Below are 27,636 nucleotides of genomic sequence, written 5' to 3'. Positions count from 1 at the left end.
GCCCAGTCAAGACGATCTGATCATCGCTAATCAAGATCTATATTGTGATAAAACGGATCTTACATCGCGAAGTGCATCAAATCACGCGAGCACCTTGATTAAAAACATGAAAAGGTTTGGAAAATATCTGTTGACAACAGGTTGGCGGTGCACATGTTTTGCAAATCTGCAATCGACCAAAATCTGCAAGACAGTTTACGAACCGGATTTCGATTTCGTTGCGAGATTTTGATTGGACTATGCATAGACTCGTTAGTCCAGTCAAAATGTTACTCCATAATACCAGCCTAGTTCGGCAAGGGTGGAAACTGGACTTTTATAGTCAGTTAACTCTCTTGCCTCGGGAAGCTGTATGTTTATGGCTGTGAAGTCACCTATCAATCATGCAGTAGCCCTAAGTTTATTGCTGCGACATCACCTATCAATCATGTGGTAGCCCTCAGTTTATTGCTACGACATCACCTATCAATCATGTGGTAGCCCTAAGTTTATTGCTACGACATCACCTATCAATCATGTGGTAGCCCTCAGTTTATTGCTGCGACATCACCTATCAATCATGTAGTAGCCCTAGGTTTATTGCTACGACATCACCTATCAATCACGCAGTAGCCCAGGTTTATTGCTGCGACATCACCTATCAATCATGTAGTAGCCCTAAGTTTATTGCTGCGACATCACCTATCGATCATGTAGTAGCCCTAGGTTTATTGCTCTGACATCACCTATCAATCATGTAGTAGCCCTAGGTTTATTGCTGCGACATCACCTATCAATCATGTAGTAGCCCTAAGTTTATTGCTGCGACATCACCTATCAATCATGCAGTAGCCCTAAGTTTATTGCTGCGACATCACCTATCAATCATGTGGTAGCCCTAAGTTTATTGCTGCGACATCACCTATCAATCATGTAGTAGCCCTAAGTTTATCGCTTTCGACATTATCTTCCAATTCCACTTTTCTACAATATCACAATATACAAAGGGACATTATACAATACGTTGGCACCGTGTTGTAAATAGGCTTTGATGACAGACAGCAGTTAAGTAGCTCCTTCACCTACCCTTCGTAGCCTCAGGGTCAATTATTCTACTGGTAGTGGCCAATGTGGGTCTAAGCCAAACTGTCGATGATAATCGCGATATGTACCGTTGACAAACGCTACACATCAGGCGATAATCGCCGACACGCTGACCACTGCCGCGCAACTGTTGAAATATATAGCCGCCTGGTTAATCGATATGACTTAGCGAATATGCTAACACAAGAAACACAACCTCACTGACTGTTGTATTTATTTCCCTCTTGCCACACATTTCAGTGAACCAGCCACATGGAAGACAAACGTGGGTTGAGTAAGACGGGGAAGCAGGGCATGTTGTTCCTTCAATGTAGTAGGGGGTGCTGTGAGTTGAAGCTCGCTGGGGTGCTGCGAGTTGAAGCTAGCGGGGGTGCTGTGAGTTGAAGCTCGCTGGGGTGCTGCGAGTTGAAGCTAGCGGGGGTGCTGCGAGTTGAAGCTCGCGGGGATGCTGTGAGTTGAAGCTCGCTGGGGTGCTGTGAGTTGAAGCTCGCTGGGGTGCTGCGAGTTGAAGCTAGCGGGGGTGCTGTCAGTTGAAGCTCGCGGGGGTGCTGTGAGTTGAAGCTCGCTGGGGTGCTGCGAGTTGAAGCTCGCGGGGATGCTGCGAGTTGAAGCTCGCTGGGGTGCTGCGAGTTGAAGCTCGCGGGGGTGCTGTGAGTTGAAGCTCGCTGGGGAGCTGCGAGTTGAAGCTCGCGGGGATGCTGTGAGTTGAAGCTCGCTGGGGTGCTGCGAGTTGAAGCTAGCGGGGAAGCTGTGAGTTGAAGCTAGCGGGGGTGCTGCGAGTTGAAGCTAGCGGGGGTGCTGCGAGTTGAAGCTAGCGGGGATGCTGCGAGTTGAAGCTAACGGGGATGCTGTCAGTTGAAGCTAGTGGGAGTGCTGCGAGTTGAAGCTAACGGGGGTGCTGTCAGTTGAAGCTAGTGGGAGTGCTGCGAGTTGGAGCTAACGGGGGTGCTGTGAGTTGAAGCTAGCGGGGGTCCTGTCAGTTGAAGCTAGCGGGGGTGCTGTCAGTTGAAGCTAGCGGGGATGCTGTCAGTTGAAGCTAGCGGGGATGCTGTGAGTTGAAACTAGCGGGGGTGCTGTGAGTTGAAGCTAGCGGGGATGCTGTCAGTTGAAGCTAACGGGGATGCTGTCAGTTGAAGCTAGCGGGGGTGCTGTGAGTTGAAGCTAGCGGGGGTGCTGTGAGTTGAAGCTAGCGGGGATGCTGTCAGTTGAAGCTAGCGGGGATGCTGTCAGTTGAAGCTAGCGGGAGTGCTGCGAGTTGAAGCTAACGGGGATGCTGTCAGTTGAAGCTAGCGGGAGTGCTGCGAGTTGAAGCTAGCGGGGGTGCTGGTGTTGAACGGTGGTGGGGGTGCTTGGTGTTGAGCGGTGGTGGTGGGGTGGGGGGGGGGGGGGGGGGGGGTGCTTGGCGTTGAACGGTAGTGGGGGTGCTTGGCGTTGAACGGTAGTGCGGGTGCATGGTGTTGAAAGGTAGTGGGTGTGCTTGGTGTTGAAAGGTAGTGGGGTGCTTGGTGTTGAACGGTATTCGTGTTGCGCTGCTGAAAGTTGAAGGTAGTGGGGAGTGCTTCATGTTGAAAAGGTAGTGGGTGGTGCCTGGAGTTGCACACGTGGTTCCCAAACCAACCAGACTTCACCCAAAGAAAGTGAGTGAGTATGGTTTTACGCCGCTTTTAGCAATATTCCAGCAATATCACGGCGTAGCCATGTCGGGAATCGAACCCGGGTCTTCGGCGTGACGAGCGAACGCTACCCGACCGCCCCTCACCCAAAGAGTTTCTGTAGAAGTGTGAAAGGGTTTCCAGTGTCCACGTATGCATGCCATCGGTCTAGATGCACGTATACATGTAGTGGTCGTACACACATGCCACACACACGCACACATATTACATTAAATTTTAATACATATTTATGACACTAATATTTACATGATAACATCCATCTGTTTTAGAAGAGGTCACACACAAGATCATCGTGTAGATACCCCGTATACATATATTAGCATTACAACCCCCACCCCTCCGGTGTGAGGATGAGTGTGTGCTTTGTTTGTGAGACGCCAGATGGCGACAGGGGCATGTGGTAATTAGTAAAATGTGGACAGGTTTCTGATAAACGAACGCCCATCGCCCACGTCTGCATGTCGCGTAAATCTGCTGCTGTGACGATGTTGGGAGAGACTGGTGATAGCATTACATTGTAGATTGAAATTAACACCTGCGTGTAATCAAAAGTCGATACTGTCACGTGGTACTCGGAGCAGAATACAAGTGAGAAATGCTTGTTGCCACGTGTACATTCTTTATAGCGTCGTGGAAAAATTGTACGTTCTAAATTCATCGTTTCATAAGCGACTATGGGAACTATATATTCACGGCAATTCCAGCAATCTTGCAATCCAAGTCTATAGTCTTTACTGGTGACAGCTGGCACGGCGGTTTTAAATATGTGTACAACTGGTTCATTATGATGTGACATGGGCGCGTGTAAAATCTGACCTCACACGACAATAACAAATAAACATACTGAAAAGGGTAATAAAATACACCAACATCTGGTTATAATGTAAACATATGGATATTAAAATGTTATTATTACACGTATGGTGTCTTAATGTATACCGTATACCAGAGATACCCAGGTATATTAGCGTGGAAGGCGCTGTACTTGTGGGGGCGAGAAGATAGTGGGCTGGTGTCTTAAGAGTTGAGAATACTTTACCTGTAGGGGGCGTGAACACGGTGGGCTGGTGTCTTAAGAGTTGAGAATACTTTACCTGTAGGGGGCGTGAACACAGTGGGCTGGTGTCTTAGAGTTGAGAATACTTTACCTGTAGGCAGGGGTGAACACAGTGGGCTGGTGTCTTAGAGTTGAGAATACTTTACCTGTAGGCAGGGGTGAACACAGTGGGCTGGTGTCTTAGAGTTGAGAATACTTTACCTATAGGGGGCGTGAACACAGTGGGCTGGTGTCTTAGAGTTGAGAATACTTTACCTGTAGGCAGGGGTGAACACAGTGGGCTGGTGTCTTAGAGTTGAGAATACTTTACCTGTAGGGGGCGTGAACCCGGTGGGCTTGTGTCTTAAGAGTTGAGAATACTTTACCTGTAGGGGGCGTGAACACAGTGGGCTGGTGTCTTAAGAGTTGAGAATACTTTACCTGCAGGGGGCGTGAACACGGTGGGCTTGTGTCTTAAGAGTTGAGAATGCTTTACCTGTAGGGGGCGTGAACACGGTGGGCTGGTGTCTTAAGAGTTGAGAATACTTTACCTGTAGGGGGCGTGAACACGGTGGGCTGGTGTCTGTGAGTTGAGAATACTTTACCTGTAGGCAGGGGTGAACACAGTGGGCTGGTGTCTTAAGAGTTGAGAATACTTTACCTGTAGGGGGCGTGAACACAGTGGGCTGGTGTCTGTGAGTTGAGAATACTTTACCTGTAGGCAGGGGTGAACACAGTGGGCTGGTGTCTTAAGAGTTGAGAATACTTTACCTGTAGGGGGCGTGAACACGGTGGGCTGGTGTCTTAGAGTTGAGAATACTTTACCTGTAGGGGGCGTGAACACGGTGGGCTGGTGTCTTAAGAGTTGAGAATACTTTACCTGTAGGGGGCGTGAACACGGTGGGCTGGTGTCTTAGAATTGAGAATACTTTACCTGTAGGGGGCGTGAACACGGTGGGCTGGTGTCTTAGCGTGGAGGGAATATTACCTGAGTGGACGTTAACACAGTGGGCTGAGCGTGGACGTTGACCATATCGGTATGCGGACTCTTTTTGTGTGTTAACCACAACAATACACAAATTACAAATAATAATGTAACCAAAGTCATATCTCTGAGTCACAGAAACACATTTCAACCTTTAGCCATCTTACTCCTTTGAAACGGCATGGCTAAATGTCCCCACGTGAGTTGTGTAAAATTATATTTTTCTTGAGCAAAACTTGTTATGTGTACTGAGCTGATAGAGACATTTATTCAGACGGATACAATATTGATTAAATTAAATCTCTATAGTTCTTGAAACCACTCGCGGTGTTTTATACAAACGAAAATGAAAGCAAGTTCAATAACTGGATTGGCTCACATTGAACACCATTAGCTCCGTCGCAAGAAAGACCCACACAGAATCGCGCCACTGTTAAAAAATACCGAAGTATAACCTATATGAAAACGTTCGGTATTATTAGTTCCCTATCTGAGTCTGTGCGAACTGTGATTATGGTAAAAGGGGACGGACGTTGACCAAAAATTCAATACGATCGCGCGACAAAACATGGCTTCGCTCCATCGCACCTGTGACATAAGCTCCGCCGTCTAACAAAGTTAACGTATTTCTCCCACGTTATTGTGAAACACGGTGTGTTGAATCGAAGACCAGTATAGGTTCGATGTTAGCGTGTCGACCTAGCGTAAGATAGATAGTGAATGAAATCCTAGTAATGAATATTAATGCGGTTCTATGATTAGGTGGACGTCACAACATGGCGGCCTCGGAGCTGTCTGACAGTGAGACGAGCCTTTAGATGCGGGTGTATATTTTAAGGATACCGTACATCTCGCGTTCCGTTGACATGGTTAGACGCAAGGCTAAGACCGTCTCTAGGATATTGTGATTACCATGTCTTTGCTGTGCGTGTGTGGTAGGTATTTTTCATCTTTTTCGGAATGAAATGGTCAAATTTCGCGCACTTGTGATGCTACTTCTACTCGCGTAGTGGCTACCGGTGTCTTTGTGGTTACAACCACTTGTGTGGTTACAATGCGCGTGTACTGTTACTCGTGTGTATTGTACGCCCAGCGCTACATATAAACCTTTCACATTCCTTTTGAAATTATACTCATTTTCCCTCTGTTTCAGTGAAACGTGCCCGGCTCATTGGTAATGCTGGTGAGTGACAATTTATAGATTTTTGACATCTCCGACTATTCTGAGCGAAACCCGGGCCATGTATCAGTGCTGTCAGGCTAGCGATAGCAAGCAGTTGGAGTGGGGTACACACTCACTCACACGGAACCTCCCTCATATTGACGCGATTCAGTGTCATATTTGTTCCACACTAAGCACTATACGAGATAATGTGTGTTTGAGGTAACGTAAATAAATTTGCATAATATGTCACCCATATTATTAGCCAATATGATTTGATATCGCGATAGCTGGAGACAGCTGACTATAGTGTGTTGACATGTTTATAGAGCTTGTCTACATTGTACAACCACCCGTGTGAGAACGAAGCGTTCCGCCTGGCTAATCTGGACAATTGGTGTTTATCTAACATGCCAACTGTGAATCACACATGGTGCGAGGTCAGTGCTCTTTACGGCCATAGGTATTCTGTGGGGGCACTGTACTGTCGACATGTATATAGCACTGCTATGCTGTGGTCGCATAACAGTACTGTATGGGTATGTTGTTGACATGTTGATATGTTCACACGTTTGCATTGCAGAAATGTGTAAATGTGTCACTTGTACTAAGGTGTAGAGTTTTGTTCTCATACACCTCCTGTATTTACATATACACTATAATATGTTCTCGAACACCTACTGTATTTACATATACTACATGTTCTCATACACCTACTGTATTTACATATACTACATGTTCTCATACACCTACTGTATTTGCATATACTACATGATAATATGTTCTACGCCTACTGTATTTACATATATGATAATATGTTTACATACGCCCGTATATACATATGTTCACATACACCTCCTGTATTTACATATACTACATGATAATATGTTCTCGTACACCTACTGTATTTACATATACTACATGTTCTCATACACCTACTGTATTTGCATATACTACATGATAATATGTTCTACGCCTACTGTATTTACATATATGATAATATGTTTACATACGCCCGTATATACATATGTTCACATACACCTCCTGTATTTACATGTACTTCATGATAATATGTTCTCATACACCTACTGTATTTACATATATGATAATGTGTTTACATACGCCTGTATATACATATGTTCACATACACCTCCTGTATTTACATAAACTTCATGATAATATGTTCTCATACACCTACTGTATTTACATATACTACATGTTCTCATAGACCTCCTGTATTTACATATACTACATGTTCTCATACACCTACTGTTTTTGCATATACTACGTGATAATATGTTCTCATACACCTACTGTATTTACATATACTACATGTTCTCATACACCTCCTGTATTTACATATACTAGATAATATGTTCTCATACACCTCCTGTGTTTACATATACTACATGTTCTCATACACCTCCTGTATTTACATATACTAGATAATATGTTCTCATACACCTCCTATGTTTACATATACTAGATAATATGTTCTCATACACCTCCTGTATTTACATATACTACATGTTCTCATACACCTCCTGTATTTACATATACTACATGATAATATGTTCTCATACACCTACTGTATTTACATGATACTACATGATCATATGTTCTCATACACTTCCTGTATTTACATATACTAGATAATATGTTCTCATACACCTCCTGTATTTACATATACTAGATAATATGTTCTCATACACCTACTGTGTTTACATATACTACATGATAATATGTTCTCATACACCTCCTGTGTTTACATATACTACATGTTCTCATACACCTCCTGTGTTTACATATACTACATGTTCTCATACACCTCCTGTGTTTACATATACTAGATAATATGTTCTCATACACCTCCTGTGTTTTCATATACTAGATAATATGTTCTCATACACCTCCTGTGTTTACATATACTACATGATAATATGTTCTCATACACCTCCTGTGTTTACATATACTACATGTTCTCATACACCTACTGTATTTACATATACTAGATAATATGTTCTCATACACCTCCTGTGTTTACATATACTACATGTTCTCATACACCTCCTGTGTTTACATATACTAGATAATATGTTCTCATACACCTACTGTATTTACATGATACTACATGATCATATGTTCTCATACACTTCCTGTATTTACATATACTAGATAATATGTTCTCATACACCTCCTGTATTTACATATACTAGATAATATGTTCTCACACACCTCCTGTGTTTACATATACTAGATAATATGTTCTCGAACACCTACTGTATTTACATATACTACATGTTCTCATACACCTACTGTATTTACATATACACTATAATATGTTCTCGAACACCTACTGTATTTACATATACTACATGTTCTCATACACCTACTGTATTTACATATACTACATGTACTCATACACCTACTGTATTTACATATACTACGTGATAATATGTTCTCATACACCTCCTGTGTTTACATATACTAGATAATATCTTCTCATACACCTCCTGTATTTACATATACTAGATAATATGTTCTCATACACCTCCTGTATTTACATATACTACATGTACTCATACAACTACTGTATTTACATATACTACATGATAATATGTTCTCATACACCTCCTGTGTTTACATATTCTACATGTTCTCATACACCTCCTGTATTTACATATACTACATGATAATATGTTCTCATACACCTCCTGTATTTACATATACTACATGTACTCATAAACGTCCTGTATTTACATATACTACATGATAATATGTTCTTATACACCTCCTGTATTTACATATTCTAGATAATATGTTCTCATACACCTCCTGTATTTACATGTACTAGATAATATGTTCTCATACACCTACTGTATTTACATATACTTCATGTACTCATACACCTTCTGTATTTACATATACTACATGTACTCATACACCTACTGTATTTACATATACTACATGATAATATGTTCTCGTACACCTACTGTATTTACATATACTACATGATAATATGTTCTCATACACCTACTATATTTACATGATACTACATGATAATATGTTCTCATACACCTACTGTATTTACATATACTACATGATAATATGTTCTCATACACCTCCTGTATTTACATAAACATGATGACATGTTCTCATACACCTACTGTATTTACACATTTGACATGATAATATGTTTACATACATCTACTGTATTAAGTCGATATGTTCACATATAGTATAAGTATTTTTATACTGTATGGTTATTTATATACTCTATTTACACTAAAGGGTTGATATGTTTACATACAGTATGAGACCCGTGAAGATCCGGGGTAGAGCAGGTCTTCAGCAACCCTTGCTTATTGTAAAAGGCAACTATGCTTGTCATAAGAGGCAACTAACAGGATCGGTTGGTCAGGATCGCTGACTTGGTTGATGCATGTCATCGTATCCCAATTTTGGGATCAATGCTTATGATGTCAATCACTGGATTGCCTGGTCCAGATTTGATTATTTACAGACTGCCGTCATATAGCTGGAATATTGCTGAGTGCGATGTTAAACAACAAACACACAACAAACAAAAACATACAGTATGAACATATTTATCTTCCTGTTATAGTACATTTCTTATGAACCCCACTCAAATTATGAACCGCACTTATGTACCTCGATTTAATGATGTAACACGCCATTCTCTGGATATTTACAATAATTTCGTAATGAAATAGATCTAGCGAGAATAATGTTTAAGGTTGTTTTCGTTTATCTTCTATTTTGCCTAACTGTGGTAATCTTACCTATTCGGATCAGAGCAGGCATGCATGAGACATAAGTGCAAAATAACTATGTGTGTTGTAAGATACATTCATTGTCCACGGTCCATCAGGTCCTTGGGTAACGTGGGTTGATGTACCCTCAAGGCTAGTTTATGTAAACACAAACTAACACAGGTTACGTCAACCCATTTCCCCCTCAAGACCAGTGGAGAGCTTATCATATATTATTAAGTTGATTATGTCCACATACAGTATAAACATATTAATACTCAATTGTGAAGAGATCAACTATTTAATAACAATAAACCTGTGTTTAACATGTTTAATAACATGACATACGGACAGGACTATTTTGGCATCAGCTGGTCATACAAATGGGGGCGTCGATATCACTGTGCAACCATACACTGCAACATCTTCACTGCTCTTAGATGCGCTTAGATGATTAATCTTCTCAAGATACACTCTACTCGTTTTGACAAAAAAACAGAGACGCATAGACACAGCTCATATGCATCTAAAGAAAGGTATAATTGACATATTTGACCTGAATATTAAGTCTGAGTTTTTGCAGTTCTCTATGATCTATTGCAGGACTTACAAACAAATACATTTGAAATAGAGTGTTTTCAAACTCTAACTTTCGTATTGTAGTAGTGCCAGCATTGTGGCATTATAGCAGTGCCAGCATTGTGGCATTATAAGGGTTCAGAGATTCACTAATAAACAAAGCATCATGTCGAGAGATCATCACAACATTTATTCCTGTGCCTACTTATGACCTTGAACTTCATTTTGAAAATGAGAAGACCGCGCCTTGGCCCCATCTTCTCGAGGCAAGGGCGTTAACTGACTTTGAGTGTTCAGTTTCCACCCTTGCTGAACTAGGCTGGAATTTCCATGCTCGAACATAGCGCCACCAAAGGCTATTACGTTTTATGTCCCTTCTATGTTCCTCCTTTTGGCCAATCATATTCAATCTCTCATATCATCTGCATTTGCTTCAAACAAATTGGGGTGCCCAGTCAAGACCATCAGGTCACTAAGCAAGATCTATATTGTAACAAAACGGGTCTTACCCCGTGAAGTGCATCAAATCACTGAGAACCTTGATTAAAAACATGAAATATCTTGGGATGCCCAGCTGCCGGTACACATGCTTTGCAAATGCGGAAGTCGACCAAAATCTGCACGTTGAAATCCATGTTGTTTACAGACCAAATGTCTAGTTTGTTACACGATTTTGATTGAACTATGCATAGTCCGGCCAAAATATAACTCCGGAATTCCAGCCTCGATCGGCAAGGATGGAAAATAGACTTTTATAGTCAGTTCACTCCCTTGCCTCGGGAACGTGCTTGGACCAAGTGGACAGCCCTTAGAAATGTCATCCTCATGTCAGCTGATGCAATTTTGTGTCGTCAATCTTTTATGCTTTGAAACTGAACAAATAGTCTAGCTTAACAGTAATAACAACCAATATCATAACAGATAAACCATCTGCTGACTGGTATTAAATCACACAGCCATGATATGACTCAATAAGTTGATCGTCTCTCGGCTCCCCTCCCCTAACCGTCACTGAGTTGAAGCTGGTTGTGTCATTGAATGAAGGTGTTTCTAACTTGGTGATGTTTGTGTATGTAAATGCTATCATGAACAAGAGTTTAAATTCGTCATCTTATCATGTCTTTTAATCAAACCCGGCAAAAGCAGTGTACTTGACAGCTAGGTCCCACTCTTAAGAGAACAGTCTATGGAGGACAGCTACGAATGTTGTATTCATTCGCCACCCTTACACCAGCAATGTCTTCTTTCAACATTGAGTTTTGATAATGTGCGAAGTTTGAGTGAGTAATAATTAAATTTACTTGTTTTTTTTCATAAAAAAATGCACATTCAGAATGGCCAGTGAATTGCGTCATCATAATGGTTTAATACACTGATGATGAGAGCATAGTACAAATAGACCGTCCTATTCAGTCCTCCATATGCTACCTCTATTGTCAACATAGTTATGTGCATATTGTGTTTCCGACCTGCATCATTTATAACTGTCAACCATTCAATATCCTATTTTTAATATGTGATAATTTATACTTATGACATTATGTTGTTATTGTAAATCTCCATCATTTGAATACAAACATGTCTGCTGTTATTTTGCCTTGACAACAGATGAGTCTATAAGAACATGTATTATTAATTACAAAAGTAGTCAAAGTTGCTAAAAACCTTGCTTGTCCATCCTCTACCACCAACTTAAAAAAACTTCTGAAATCTTGTTAGTCTTTAACTACCAACTTCAAAACAACATGTGAAATCTTCTTAATCTTTAACTACTAACTTCAAAGCACCATTTGAAATCTTGTTAAGTTTAAAGCACAAACTTCAAAACGTGAGAAACCTTGTTCATGAACCACAAACATGACATTGCCAGTCAAACAATTGAAACTGTATTGTTTATGAACGACCAACATGAAATTGCCAGTCAAACAATTGAAACTGTATTGTTCATGAACCACCAACATGAAATTGCCAGTCAAACAATTGAAACTGTATTGTTCATGAACAACCAACATTGTCAGTCAAACAATTGAAACTGTATAGTTCATGAACCACCAACATGAAATTGCCAGTCAAACAATTGAAACTGTATTGTTCATGAACCACCAACATTGTCAGTCAAACAATTGAAACTGTATTGTTCATGAACCACCAACATGAAATTGCCAGTCAAACAATTGAAACTGTATTGTTCATGAACCACCAACATGACATTGCCGAGCTTGAGTAAGCTATATAATACATACACCATTGCAACCTATTTTTGAAAACTGCAACTAAATATTTATGTCTGCATGCACCAAGTGCATGTCAAAGTATTTCAAGTTAGTGTCCACACAGAATCAATCTCTGAACACCCTCAGTACCTCTAAAGTTCATTTACCATAGTACATCACTAATCCCTAATTTATGTGTAATATTGTCATGCTTTCTTAGATTTGACGTAATTTAACTGTAGGTACTGTTCCAATCACGTTTTACAGCAATACATCTTCAATTTATGTGATACTAGCAGCAGACTGGCCTATGTTTCAACTTTTATAAACCTATGGGACCTGAAGGTGCAACCTTGTTTTGATTGGTGCAACTTAATTCATGTCAATATGCACCTGGTGCAAGTTAAATCAAGTTCCTTAAATCAAGCCCTGCAAAGCCAGTCAAACAATGGAAACTCTATTGTTCATGAATCTCCTTGTGTGAAGGATTTCTGTTGTTGCAGAGTATATAATAATAATTGGCCCTTTATGTGTCACTGAACCCCATGCACAAGCATGCTTTTAGCACTAAGACCCACAACAAACAATGCCCGGAAAGGAGGAACCAAACCAGTTATATATTTTGCACAAAACCAGTTGTTTTTTTCAGAATGACCACTGTGTCCAGGGGAAGACTATTTCAATTATAAAAACAAACCCGGACCCCTCCACAGATTATCAAATTGTCGGACCCTAACAACTATTTCCAATTGTTGTTGTTGTCACTAGCTCTGGGCGCACCTGTTGCATTAGGCAATCCTTGATACAAAGCTGGAGGGCTAGTCGAGGGCAAAATTTCAATCCCTGATCTGCTATTGTGATGCCAGTCCATTGTGATATGGCTTGAAGGAGACGAGACAAGGGTGTAATCCCTACTCTCATGTTCCGTGTATATGAAGTAAGGGTTATCCTTAATTCTTTATCTTTTGATTTGTAAGCCCACCTAGTAATTATACAGGTGCAACCTGTGAAGATCCGGGGTAAAATAGGTCTTCGGCAACCCATACTTGCCATAAAAGGCAACTGTGCTTGTCGTAGGAGGTGACTAATGGGATCGGGTGGTCAGGCTCGCTGACTTGCTTGATGCATGTCATTGATCTCAATTGCGAGATTGATGCTCATGTGAATCACTGGATTGACTGCTGTCATATAGCTGGAATATTGCTGAGTGCGATGTTAAACAAGAAACCAACAAACAAACAAAGCATGTCATGGTACCACCAAGTACCATTGGAATTTGCTGTTTATACTGTTGGCTTTGATTTTGTATGGAGATTGAATATTTTTTCAGCTACATATTTTAATTAAAACAATGAGCCTGAATATTTTTTTAAGAAACACACCTTGCAACAATGTAATTTTTGTGCAGATAATTTATTTTTTATAATTTGAAGCATAATTATTTCTTTAAGACTTTTCTGGGACATTTTATTAATTTCAATAAAATCCTAGGCCTGCATCACTTCGGGCTTTCCTCCCACATTAAGCTGACATGCCGCGATATAACTGGAATACTGTTAAAAATGGCGTTAAACCCAACTCACTCACTCACTCAATTGGACACACTGACTTTATTTCTGTCAGTGCATGTTGTTAATTAATAAGAAAATTAAGGGTGTGTTCCATTTGACAACAGACTTTAAAAGTATTTCACTGACAAGAAGGTATTTTGTGTTTTCATGGGGCTATATGTATCTTATTTTCAAAAGAAAAGGTGACAAACCCAGCGAACATACCCACATTTGATCTGCAACTGTAGATGGTGTTGAGTAAAAAAAAGCAATGGTGCAACTATGTTTTTAATGTTTAGTATTAAATTGACACGGAAGAAAAATATACTATTGAGATAAAATTATTGCGTGAACAAGAATAGGGTTGAGGAACTTTTTGTGAGGCCAAGTTACAGAACAGTGAGTGAGTGAGTGAGTGGGTGAGTGAGTATGGTTTTTACGCCGCCGCTTTTAAAAATATTCAAGTATTATCACAGCGAGGGACACCAGAAATAGCAGAAGAAAATTCACTTGTGTGTGCCATACATATACACCAATGACTTCAGAGTGGAATAATTTGAGATTCTGATGCCCTTTCCCAAGTGTTTTATAAATATTTCGATGGATTGATCATTTTGATTATTTTTTTAAGCCTTGAACAAATTTGACCCTCCCAGATGGGACACCTCCAGCCTGCTTCAGGGCATTATCCATCCACCTTTTCCTCTCCTAGGGAGGAAGGTGGAAGGCTGAATGCTTACAACCGTCACATGATGGCCAATTTCCCATCCTAGAAGTTCAAATGTCCCCTTAGGTCTGGTTGGAGTTGAAAACACTTAGCGTAAATTAGTCTCTCGTACAGACCCTGAAACAAAAACCTTCAAAAGCTACAGAGCAAGTCTATAAATGCAAATTTGAAAATCTAGAATTACAGCTTCTTATCCATGTTGATATGCTGATATTGCTTAGGGTGGGTTGGTGGGGGATGGGGGAGAGAGAGGGTGGGGGGTGGCTTGATAAGCCATTGCAGCTGCTACAGCGTGACTGTACTTCATCAAAACAGATCTCAGACCGGCAAAATCAATGTAAGGAAATATTACCTAGTACTGGAATCAATTCTATGGCCTTGAAACTACTTGTAAACACCTGATCAGACCAATATTATTACTAACAAATAGGAGATAAACAAACTGTGTTTTCAATGTTGAGATAGGTTATCCATAGATTTAACTGTAGATCGAAATGAAAGTATACTCGGACCCCGTGGTACCGCGGCATTCATCGTATCGCGGCATTTGTGATTTCCAATAGTTCACGCGGGACACGCCTCTTAGCGGCCATCTATTAATGCAAATCAGTAACCAGGAAGTGCTCACTTCGTAAACAATTTCAATTTCCTCGGAATGTTCCGTCTGCTGTAAGTAAGGAGTTATTAATCCGTTGATACATATTTCTGGCATCTGTTGTAATATTGCCTTACCCCCATCTATCAATGGCCAACGATATAACCCGCAGTTCCCCAAGTAAACTTTCTCTATCGACCTGAACTAGATCATCTGCATATTCATGGTGACTAATAAGGTAACGGAAGTTACGTAGTCCGTACATTTTTTCCCGTTCTGTGCCCAGAATCTATTGGGATATCATAAGGGCCATAATGCCAAACTTAGAAATACGTTCTTCACTAGTAACCAAAAGATAAATACATACTTTGGGCATACTAGGAGTGCTTTTTATATATTTATTGTTGACTTTTAACATTTTTCCATTTTGTGACAAATTATTGTCATCCAATTTTTTTTAAACAATCTTAAAATATCATTTCTGATATTTTGTTGTTGACTTATAAAAATATTTTTCTCTTACTTTTCGGTAAAAATGCATTGAATACCTATTGCTGATAACACATTTAGAATTTTACTTGTGCTGTCTTTGCACTTGTCTGGACAAATCACTGATGTCTGGCATGATCATACCAAGTGGTTGGTAGAATTATGTCCTCTTTTTGTCCAATTCGGACCTCCATACACAACTTTTCTCTGTACAGCGATACGATGGAGTTCTCTCCCTTGTCAAACAGAGCGCGAGGCCCGGCTTTTACTCGGAGCTACTAATGTAAATAATGAACTTTTATCAGTAAAATATGCATTGTTTGATAAAATGAATGATATCTGATACAGAGAACACGAATAATCATAAAGGTTAGTAAGTGCATTTTGTTCCGTTTAGTGTACATGACAAGTACCGCGATACCCCCAGGTTGCAGGCTACAACATGATACACTTTGTGTGGTGAAACCTACAGGTTACCAAGCTCTACATCGAAAACACATTATATTTATCGCAATTCTTCTATGAAAAAAACCACGAAATCTTTGGAGTCAGTGAGGATATTGAGTTAAGCAGTATTAGTTGAGTCCTAATGTTTTGGGTGGGTTGTCAATCTGAATGAAGGATACACGGATACTATAGCCTGTAAACAAAGTTTGGTAATGCATAGGTTCAAACATATGAAGTGGGCACTGCTCAAGAAAAGTAAGCAGTCTTTTCAAGGCTTAGTTCTATGCCATCGCTCATTGTGAAGTAAAACATATGTCACAGAAAGTCATGGAAAAGTACCAAATTTCAAGCACTCGGTTGTCCAGAAAACTTGATATACACTTCCTTAGTCAATTTCTATCATGTTTTCGGTCAAGATGTATTGTCACTTATGAGGGTGATATGACTAAATTACTGTTAAAAGTGGTGTTAAACCCCGCTCGCTCGCTCGCTCGCTCACTCACTCACTCACTCACTCACTCACTCACTCACTCACTCACTCACTCACTCACTCACTCACTCACTCACTCACTCACTCACTCACTCACTCACATGTTCGATGTACTGTGTATTTTCTGACTGATCCTCTTGATCATGGTCGAAAAACAGTTGTGTCTTTGAAGCAGATTGAAAGTAGTTCCGGCATTGAGTGTTATTTCACGGGAGTGAGATATCAGTTTTATGTTTTCAGATAAGTACAGTATTTCACCACTAATACATAATAAATCATAGTCTTTCTGAATCTCAAATAGTCTGTGTTGGTATTAATCAAATATGTGTATTATATAAAATCTCTAAGAAAGAAAACTGAAGCAATTGCATAATCAGTTCAAGTAATCAAGGTAAAAATCATAATGGCAGAAGTAATTTCTATAGTCCTATCAATCCTGAGTCTAAATGTTGGAATACAAATGATTGATGAGAATGTTTTGTATGAGTTTGTGGTAAATCAATATTGCAAGAATCTCCGAGATGTTGGGTAATGCATAGCCCAGTACCTTGGGCTCTTGGAATCAAGGACAAAATGAGGCCAGCTAGTCTTGGCAAAATGGTGATCAGTTTCAACTTGGGCGTTTGCTACGGCAATTTAAATATGCTTGTGTACACAGCAAGTTTCTTGTAATTCATTGATTTTAGAACAATTGCTTCAGATTGTTTATGTCTGAAATTAAATGTAACCCAACCCCAGTTTCCTGTATCAGTTATGCAATGCTCATTTGAATATTTATGTATTTCCTCCAGACAATATGGTAGTTTCTGAATACATTCAAGACTTGACATTGATTTAACTCTTGCAATTTGGTCACATCCTTAAGCTCAGTTTCATTCCAGTCAGGGCCTGTTCTTTGCTTTTTTGTGGCTTGAGCGTGGCCATGCATAGTATTTTGTCCTACCAGTGACAACAATGTTGCTTCTTAAGTGGTATTTTGGCCTTTGATTACCTCTCTACTCAGAAAAATAATCAAATTGAAAATAAAACGGTGAAGCATACAAGGTTGTGCCGGACAAGGTTGTGCTGGACAAGTCTGTGTTAAGAATTATTCACGTCTTCATTTGTTTCAGGCATAAATACTGAAACTTTTACCCACTACAATTTGAGCATGCATTCTTTTCTTTGTCCACAGGTGTTTTTTTCCACATGTGTGTTTTCATTTTTTAAGAATTATAAATCTTCTTCTTCTCTGAAACCACCAGAGCAAGCCAGGTGAAATTTTTCTGAGGTTTTACTTTGAAATCTATGTAAATATTTCCATTAAACATTGTCGAGGGAAGGGTCTGATTTCGGTCATTTTCATCGGAGCTGGTACAACAGAACATATATCTGGCAGTTATGTTACTTTACATTGTCTGTCGACCCATGAAGATCCGGGGTAGAATAGGTCTACAGCAACCCATGCTTGCTGTAAAAGGCAACTATGCTTGTCATAAGAAGCGACTAACGGGATCAGTTGGTCAGGCTGGTCAGTTGGTTGAAACATGTCATCGTATCCCAATTTCGTAGGGGGCGGTGGGCTAGTCTAGTGGTTAAAGCGTTCACTCATCACGCCAAAGGCCCGGGTTCGATTCCCCACATGGGTACAATGTGAGAAGCCCATTTCTAGTGTCCCCCGCCATGATATTGCTGGAATATTTGCTAAAAGCGTCGTAAAAAAACCCATTCAAAACATATTGAAGCCAAAGTTAATAAATAAATATGTCAACAATAACAACTTCACAGACTGATTATTTAATCATCAACCAATCTCATTAAAATCAGATCTTAGCTCTCGCTATCGCTAGACAAAGATCTGAGGACATCCCATTCCGGGTCACGCCAGAGCAACCTTTCATCCGACCAATCAGAGCATTGCTTACCAGATCATGAAAATGACAGTCCGAATGTGCCATCTTATCATGCAACCTCGAAATCTTTAACACGGGGTATTCTGAACGATAGTTGCGGGCTTTATGACTGAATCCATACAATCTAGGGAATCTATTAGCCATTCAACAAAGTTCTTTTGTTAAGTTTCAAATTTTTAATCGAGATATATATCAAAATTTGTTTTGAAGCATAGTCGCCAGCTTAAAACTAGAGCCGTAAGACTTGAGAAAGCTGCCTTCTGATTGGCTAATGTCGACTTCTTGCCAGTCATTCCATTAGTCAGTCAATGTTCGCGAAAGGTTGGTCTTATATGACCTGTAATGGGATGTCCTCAGATCTCTGTTTAACGGTAGCTAGAACTAAGATCTTATTTTAATGAGATTGATCATCAACACAAAAATTTGTAGACAACAGTATGAAAACTCTGTAACCCATTATCAGCCATTCAGGAAACAGTAGGCCGTTGGTGGAAGTTGCAGTTTATGAAAACGAATGCACCCGCCTCCCCCCACTCCCCCTTCACCCCCTTCACCCCCCTCCCCCTTCCCCCCCCTCCCCCTTCACCCCTTCCCATAAAATGCCATGGAATCACTTGCAATTTATTTATTGTTATTATGTTTTTTTTATCATAAACAGTTACGTTGATGCATGATGATAGATAATCAGCTTCAATTTGAGTTGGAAAAATTTCAAAACCATCTTTGTGTCCAACATTGTTATCAGTGTTTTAGGTGAGGTGAAATTGGGTTTAACGTCGCGTCCAAGATTATTGCACTTATATAGCGACGTGCATGCACGTGTGTGTGTGTGTGGCTGCTTGTACTAGTCCGGACTGATGCCGATTTATAGTGCTAGCTCACTGAGATACCATGCCGCAGTTTAACATGAATACCCCACTCAGACACAGTATACTGACTCTGAGCCGACCAGTCCTTGTTTTAACCCCTTAATGTTGAGCGCCAGACAGGGTAACAACAAGTACCATCTTTTAACGTCTTTTGGTATGACACAGCCGGGGATCGAACCCCGGACCTTCCACTCTCTGGGCAGACGCTCTACCACAAGACCACGGAGGCGGCTTATCAGTGTTTTAATTTATCTGGTGACAGTCCATGAATATCTTGATATAGTATCAGCTTCTACCTGATCAGACTAGGTTTTGTGACAGCCGTCATGGACTTGTGGCAACAGTGGGACGCAATACAACACTTCCACTGTTATAGAGTTATTACATTATGTTGTTGCGATGTCATTGGTTTCAGCATGTTCCGACAGCAGAGTTTGCGATGCTAATTAGGTGGATTGTCAAGTAAAGTATGAGTTATGTTTGTAATTTATGAGCAGACAGACTGTGATTACACACTTTTCTGATAAGACCATCAGCTGATAAATTACCTTCGCTATACCTGCTGTCAGCCTCGTCACAAGCACAAAGAATGCTGTATGTTTATTAGGCTGAAATCAAATTACCAACATTTTCGATGTACAACATGATGTACTAGGACATTATCCCCTATTAAGGAACTGTTTTGAAGATAAGCAGTAAATTGAAATTGGAAATTCTGGATAACGAAGCCAATTTTGCAACGTGGGATAAGGTCAGTAGATTAGTGGGTAGGCTTACCCTGGGTACGAACCCCTGTATATATCATATCACATTTGTTTATAAGTTTGTAATAAGAAAGTTTCTCGTCAAACACTGTTGTCTGGGACTCAGATGTCATATCTCCTGTTGTGTTGAACATACAGTCCAGTCCCAGCAATGTTAGTTTACGGGAGTTAACAATGGTTTCCGTTTCGATCATTCTCCTAAAATGTTAGGGACCACAGGGCTTTGGCTCTGTTTATCAAATGCTGCTGCGTTAAAATAGCATTTTCACTCACACTCTCGCTCGCTCACTCACTAACTCACTCACTCACTCACTCACTCACTCACTCACTCACTCACTTAACCATCCACCAACCTACCCACTCAACCATCCACCTACACACTCAACCATCCACCCATCCACTCAACTACCTACCCACCAACTCACCTACCCACCCACTCACCTGCATATATGAAAATACAATTGGGTAATTGGGACTCCTGCGTGTATGTGTATATGACTATATAACTTTAAATACGCCATGACCTCTCCAAGTTGTATGTTCTGGTTGTTTATACATCTTCATGTACAATATGTAAATATTTCCAAGCGATGGATCACAACATCTGTCTCCATCATAACAACATGACAGTGAATCACCAGCGGTAGTACACAAATACAGTATCATGTTTCATCCACCACATGCGATATGTGCAGTGAGAGTTATTCAACCATAGGGCGATATGTGCAGTGAGAGTTATTCAACCATAGGGTGATATGTGCAGTGAGAGTTATTCAACCATAGAGTGTTATGTGCAGTGAGAGTTATTCAACCATAGAGTGTTATGTGCAGTGAGAGTTATTCAACCATAGAGTGTTATGTGCAGTGAGAGTTATTCAACCATAGAGTGTTATGTGCAGTGAGAGTTATTCAACCATAGGGTGTTATGTGCAGTGAGAGTTATTCAACCATAGAGTGTTATGTGCAGTGAGAGTTATTCAACCATAGGGTGTTATGTGCAGTGAGAGTTATTCAACCATAGAGTGTTATGTGCAGTGAGAGTTATTCAACCATAGAGTGTTATGTGCAGTGAGAGTTATTCAACCATAGGGTGTTATGTGCAGTGAGAGTTATTCAACCATAGAGTGTTATGTGCAGTGAGAGTTATTCAACCATAGGGTGTTATGTGCAGTGAGAGTTATTCAACCATAGAGTGATATGTGCAGTGAGAGTTATTCAACCATAGGGTGTTCTGTGCAGTGAGAGTTATTCAACCATAGGGTGTTATGTGCAGGGAGAGTTATTCAACCATAGGGTGTTCTGTGCAGTGAGAGTTATTCAACCATAGGGTGATATGTGCAGTGAGAGTTATTCAACCATAGAGTGTTATGTGCAGTGAGAGTTATTCAACCATAGAGTGTTATGTGCAGTGAGAGTTATTCAACCATAGAGTGTTATGTGCAGTGAGAGTTATTCAACCATAGAGTGTTATGTGCAGTGAGAGTTATTCAACCATAGGGTGTTCTGTGCAGTGAGAGTTATTCAACCATAGAGTGTTATGTGCAGTGAGAGTTATTCAACCATAGAGTGTTATGTGCAATAAGAGTTATTCAACCATAGGGTGTTCTGTGCAATGAGAATTATTGAACCATAGATCAATACGGGTTCAATCCCAAGCTCTCATCACAACACATTGTACAACAGCACAGTTGATGGTTACTGTCATATGGACCCAGTGTATACATAGAAAATAACTATGCACCTCTATCTATGAGTTGCCATATAAATAGCAGTTTTTGAAAGTCATATCCTGTATTTATTTTCTGATGAGACACATTTATTTTTGTTTTAAGTTGCGTACTCATACTGACCTACAGAAACCTAAATTGATTATGTAATGACATATTTTGTAACTGTACATGGTCTTACCTTTGATTACAGAAAAACAACCTTTTGAGTATCAATTAACAACTAGACTGTCAACTTCCCGAGGCAAGCATGTCCACTAGCCTATATCAAAGCCTAGTTTCTACCCTTGCCCCATCAAGGCCACTTTTCTTGGCTCGACCCTGGCGCCACCCCACGTACATCACAAGTTGTGCCCCTTGTAATGAAAACGCAATATCCAATCAGATCGCTGTTCTTGTATCGTATAGCACACAAAGATGGCAACTACCATAGGCGACGACCTAGTCGATCAGATAACAAAGCATTCACGATTTCATCCCTGACAAAAAAAAAACATAGGCAATCATTGGGGGGGCTTAAGACATATTCATGTCAACAAAGACACATAGCAGTAAATCACTTTCATACGGAGGTCTACAAGTCGTGGATGTTGATTTTTTTAAACATTCTCTGATTGGACTATCGGTAAGTGTGATAGTCCAATCATATTTAGCACAGGAAAGTGGGCCTGATGTGGCAAGGGTGGAAAAAGACTTTGATAAAAAGGCTAGTGGATGCTCTTGTCTCTGAAAGATGCTAGACTGTAGGCTTACAAATGGATTCCCTGTCAATATTTTTTGCGCAGAGGACAAAACAAACTGCAGACTAATATTCAATGAAGGCCTAGGGAAGTGGTCATAGCCTAGATATGTGGCATCTGTTGGTGATGGCGAGAGGCATTGGTATCGTTTGTAAGCAGCTGTGGAGTGATGAAGGTGCTTGTTCTCATACTGGTTCCCTTCCCTTGGGGATTCTGGGTTCAAACAGCTAGGTACCCTGCAACATGTGCTTGTTGTAGGAGAAGACTGGATGCTCACTCTGTGACATGGACAATGCTCATAACATCACTCACTGGTTTGTCTGGTCCAATATATAACTGGAATAGTGCGGTGTGAGGAAACAAACACATTAGCTCCAATCATGACACATGCATTACTCCAGGTCCTATTCAGGTTGCAATGTGAAATTTAGTTTGTTGTAATTTTTATAAGTTATTTATGAAATGACATTTTAGACTTATAGATCAGTATGAAAGGTACACATTTATGACTTAATGTATTCCATCTCCCACATCCTGTAACCGGACCTCTGCCTCCCATGTGTACACATCACAGTCAATGTTGGCTAATACATATGATATGTAACATCCAGGCTCTTCAGCAATGTTGAATGTTGAATGATTTAAAATTAACTCGGTATACAATGGTTTCCGTTTCGATCATTTTCACTCACTCACTCACTCACTCACTCACTCACTCACTCACTCACTCAACCGAGAATGCATCAATTAATACAGTATCACCCTACTCTCCATGAACATACACCCAATCACCCTACCCTTTGGTACTCAACCCCTCCATCACCCTACCCCCCCCCCCCCCCCCCCCCCCCACACACACACACACACACCCTACCATCACTCTACCCCTCGATCACCCTACCCTTTGTCACTCTACCCCTCCATCACCCTACCCCCCATCACCCTACCCTTTATCACTCTACCCGGCCCTCATCAATTGCCCTACCCTTTGTCACTCTACCCCTCCATCCTACCCAGCCTACCCCCCTCCCTTTTGTGACACTACCCCCCATCTCACGACCTTCCATCACCCCACACCCACAGACACCACCCCCATGCTCCTTTCCTTCTTTTCCCTATCCCCACAAACACCCATCCCCCAAACCCCACCCCCCACCTTGCCCTTCGCCCTACCCACCATCACCCTACCCTCCTCTCCCTTAACTCTACCCCTATCACATGTCATCATCACTTACACCTTCTCATCTTTCTCCTCTTAGTCTGGACACTCTCAAAAACTGGTCACTTCTTTTACCATGTTATTGTTATATTCCGGTAATATCACTTCTGTACCATCATGGCCATTGTTATGACACTGTTAAACCTTGCTATTGATTTCTTGTTTTAATACAAGTACAAAATCTGTGTTTTGGCTCTGCTTTTCATTCTCTGTTTTCTTCTTCCATATGGATGAAATATGTGATGCCAGTCCACTGTGAGATGGCTTGAATGAGACCATGCTAGGGTGTAATCTCTAGTCACATGTTCCGTGTATATGAAGTAAGGGGTTATCCTTTATTCTTTAACTTTTGATTTGACTCAATCCATGTAAGTCCACCTAGTAATTATACAGGTGCAACCCGTGAAAATAGGGTAGAATAGGTCTTCAGCAATCCATACTTGCCATTAAAGGCGACTATGCTTGTTGTAAGAGGCAACCAATGGGATCAGGTGGTCAGGCTTGCTGACTTGGTTGATACATGTCATTGTATCTCAGTTGTGTGGATCAATACTCATGATGTCAATCACTGGATTGTCTGGTCCAGACTCGAATGTTTACAGACTGCTGTCATATAGCTGTATTATTGCTAAGTGTGGCTTTAAACAACAAACAAACAAAACAAATTATACAGGTGAAAGCATACGGTTATCATCATTCAACTATTGTGTTGTCTCATATTTGCTGACATTAGTAGAACATTGTTGCCAAGAGTTCCCGTTCTCGTTCTGTATGTATACCTTTCAAGGGGCACATAGTTCATGGATCATCAGGGGCGGTCGGGTAGCCTAGTGGTTAAAGCGTTCGCTCGTCACACGGAAGACCCGGGTTCGATTCCTGACATGGTACAATGTGTGAAGCCCATTTCTGGTGTCCCCTGCCATCATATTGCTAGAATAATGCTAAAAGCGGCGTAAAACCCTACTCACTCGCTCATTCATGGATCATCAGCATCAGATATGTCTGTTTGTTGTTTCATGTGGTAGCCCGATATATTCCTCTATATCAAGGTGACCTGTAAATTATCAGCTCAAACCAGTGGCTGATACTATGAGCCACATTCTTCACTACTGAGGTACTATGACATACAATCAACCAAATCACCAAGTCTAGCTGATCCAATCTGGTCGCCTCTTACTACAAGCAATAGAGTTCTGGTGACCTATTCTTTGCCTGGTCTCCAGAGGTTATTGTCTGACAGTTGCACAACAACAGAATAGCTTTCCTTGCATCCTACTTCCACAAGGGAACTTCATGCCTCCAGAACACTGCAGCTTAACATACAGACCAGACCCAGACATGGACTAGAAGCAATATTTGAGTTAGAGCCAGGGTGTAAAGTCTATGAGAATTACAACAATGACATACACTAATCATTCTAGGTGTGTGAGTGAGTTGGTTGAATAGTATTTCCGTTATGTCATGAATCTGCGATTCAAACAGATCCTGGCATGACAAGGGGACGCAACTCTGCATGGTGAATTGCTGTGGGTCAAATCACTGGCCACCTGGATGTGGCTCAGTAATGAGGAAGACAGCTTCAACAAGGGTCTCATACTCCTGCCTCATCCAATGCCCGTGACTCACAGACTTGGCATTGTGGGAACTCTTCTTAGGCCTTTTTTGGGGGGGCGGTCGGGTAGCCTTGTGGTTAAAGCTTTCGCTCGTCATGCCGAAGACCCGGGTTTGATTCCTGACATGGGTACAATGTGTGAAGCCCATTTCTGGTGTTCCCTGCCGTGATATTGCTGGATTATTGCTAAAAGCAGCGTAAAATCAAACTCACTCACTCACTCCTAGGCCTTTTATTTTTTGTCTGTTGGTTTACACTCTTTTGTCTCAACTTCAATAGAGGTGGTCTGAGATGTTTTTAAAAATAATTTTTAACTTTCAGATCAGTATTGCTACTGTAGTGAATGTCAAACAAACAATGTACCCCTATAGATATATCCCTGACAGATAATTTATTTTGTTTATTATTAAGGTTTTTATAAGGATTATTCACCATATTTTACAAACAGCAGTGATAAAATCTTGTGGTTTTTTTCATTTCACCTAAATATAAAAATGGATTTGTACAAAATATAATTGCCGAAAGTCATTAAGTTTTCTTCTTCTAATTTCAGTTTTTGTTTGTCATTCAGGTTCGTAAACCAACGAAAAAAATTTAAAGCCTTATCATCCAAAAGTGAGATATGGCTTAGGTGAGGTCAAGTGATATCTCCAAGGTGATATACAATGAAATTGCATCACAATACTTTGCAGACTTTTGTGACGTCATTGGTTGCCATAGCATCAAAATCAAATGATTACCTAATTTCGCTGACTCTGACGCTGGTCAGCTGTACTTTTTCCACTCAAGACACTTGTTATTACTGTTTACAAAATGAATAAGTTGGAAGAATGGTTTTGGATGATAAATAGAATCTCACACTCATCAATAAGACTTTTTTAAGAACTGGACTGTCTCATAGATTTAAAAATTAGACTTTATGTTGATATATATATGATATCAGAAGACACAAGGGTGTAATCTTTTTTTGAAATGATTTGTACACAAAAAATGAGTAGACATTTTTTAAAGATAGTTCTCCTGAAAATAAACTGTCACATCAGTGATATACATGTCTAAGTTGCAATAAGATAGACACAGTACTTTTGTGCATTAATCACTGCAACAGAGTTCATTGACTGGTGATGTGTTGCTTGGATGTCTTGGTGACAAGACTGTTCCGCTTCTGTGGTGACATGTGTTCTTGAGTGAGTGCAAATACAGGTTTTATAGTTTTATAGTGCTACCCCACTGAGATACCATTGTGCAGTAAATCATGGATACCCTACTCAGACACAGAAAGCTGCCATATGTTGATTGGTTGCATGTGTGAGTTTATAGGATGCTCTGTGTTAGAGATCCCCAGTGACTTCCTGTCTCACATACACTACCGGGAGATCCCCTCTGACGTCCTGCCTCACATACACTACCGGGAGATCCCCTCTGACGTCCTGCCTCACATACACTACCGGGAGATCCCCTCTGACGTCCTGCCTCACATACACTACTGGGAGATCCCCAGTGACTTCCTGCCTCACATACACTACCAGGAGATCCCCTCTGACTTCCTGCCTCACATACACTACCAGGAGATCCCCAGTGACTTCCTGCCTCACATACACTACCAGGAGATCCCCTCTGACTTCCTGCCTCACATACACTACCAGGAGATCCCCTCTGACTTCCTGCCTCACATACACTACCGGGAGATCCCCTCTGACGTCCTGCCTCACATACACTACCAGGAGATCCCCTCTGACTTCCTGCCTCACATACACTACTGGGAGATCCCCTCTGACTTCCTGCCTCACATACACTACCGGGAGATCCCCAGTGACTTCCTGCCTCACATACACTACCAGGAGATCCCCTCTGACGTCCTGCCTCACATACACTACCGGGAGATCCCCAGTGACTTCCTGCCTCACATACACTACCAGGAGATCCCCTCTGACGTCCTGCCTCACATACACTACCGGGAGATCCCCAGTGACTTCCTGCCTCACATACACTACCAGGAGATCCCCTCTGA

General features: G+C 40.9%; 1 protein-coding gene across 2 annotated transcripts in view; it reads left to right on the top strand.

Annotated features, from left to right (window-relative positions):
* Nucleotides 1-27,636, top strand: part of LOC124123945 (protein unc-13 homolog B-like) — a 212,886-nt gene that overhangs the window by 37,942 nt on the left and 147,308 nt on the right. For both annotated transcript variants that reach the window (XM_048394578.1, XM_048394571.1), the window contains exon 2: nt 5,931-5,960. In XM_048394578.1, the coding sequence (XP_048250535.1) occupies nt 5,931-5,960 (30 nt within the window). The remainder of the gene's footprint in view (nt 1-5,930; nt 5,961-27,636) is intronic.

The sequence above is a fragment of the Haliotis rufescens genome, unplaced genomic scaffold (genome assembly GCF_023055435.1).
Source record: "Haliotis rufescens isolate VD_foot unplaced genomic scaffold, xgHalRufe1.0.p SCAF_1, whole genome shotgun sequence".
Taxonomy (NCBI): Eukaryota; Metazoa; Mollusca; class Gastropoda; order Lepetellida; family Haliotidae; genus Haliotis; species Haliotis rufescens.
Note: the sequence above shows the minus strand (reverse complement) of the source record. Positions and strands in the feature narration are given on the sequence as shown.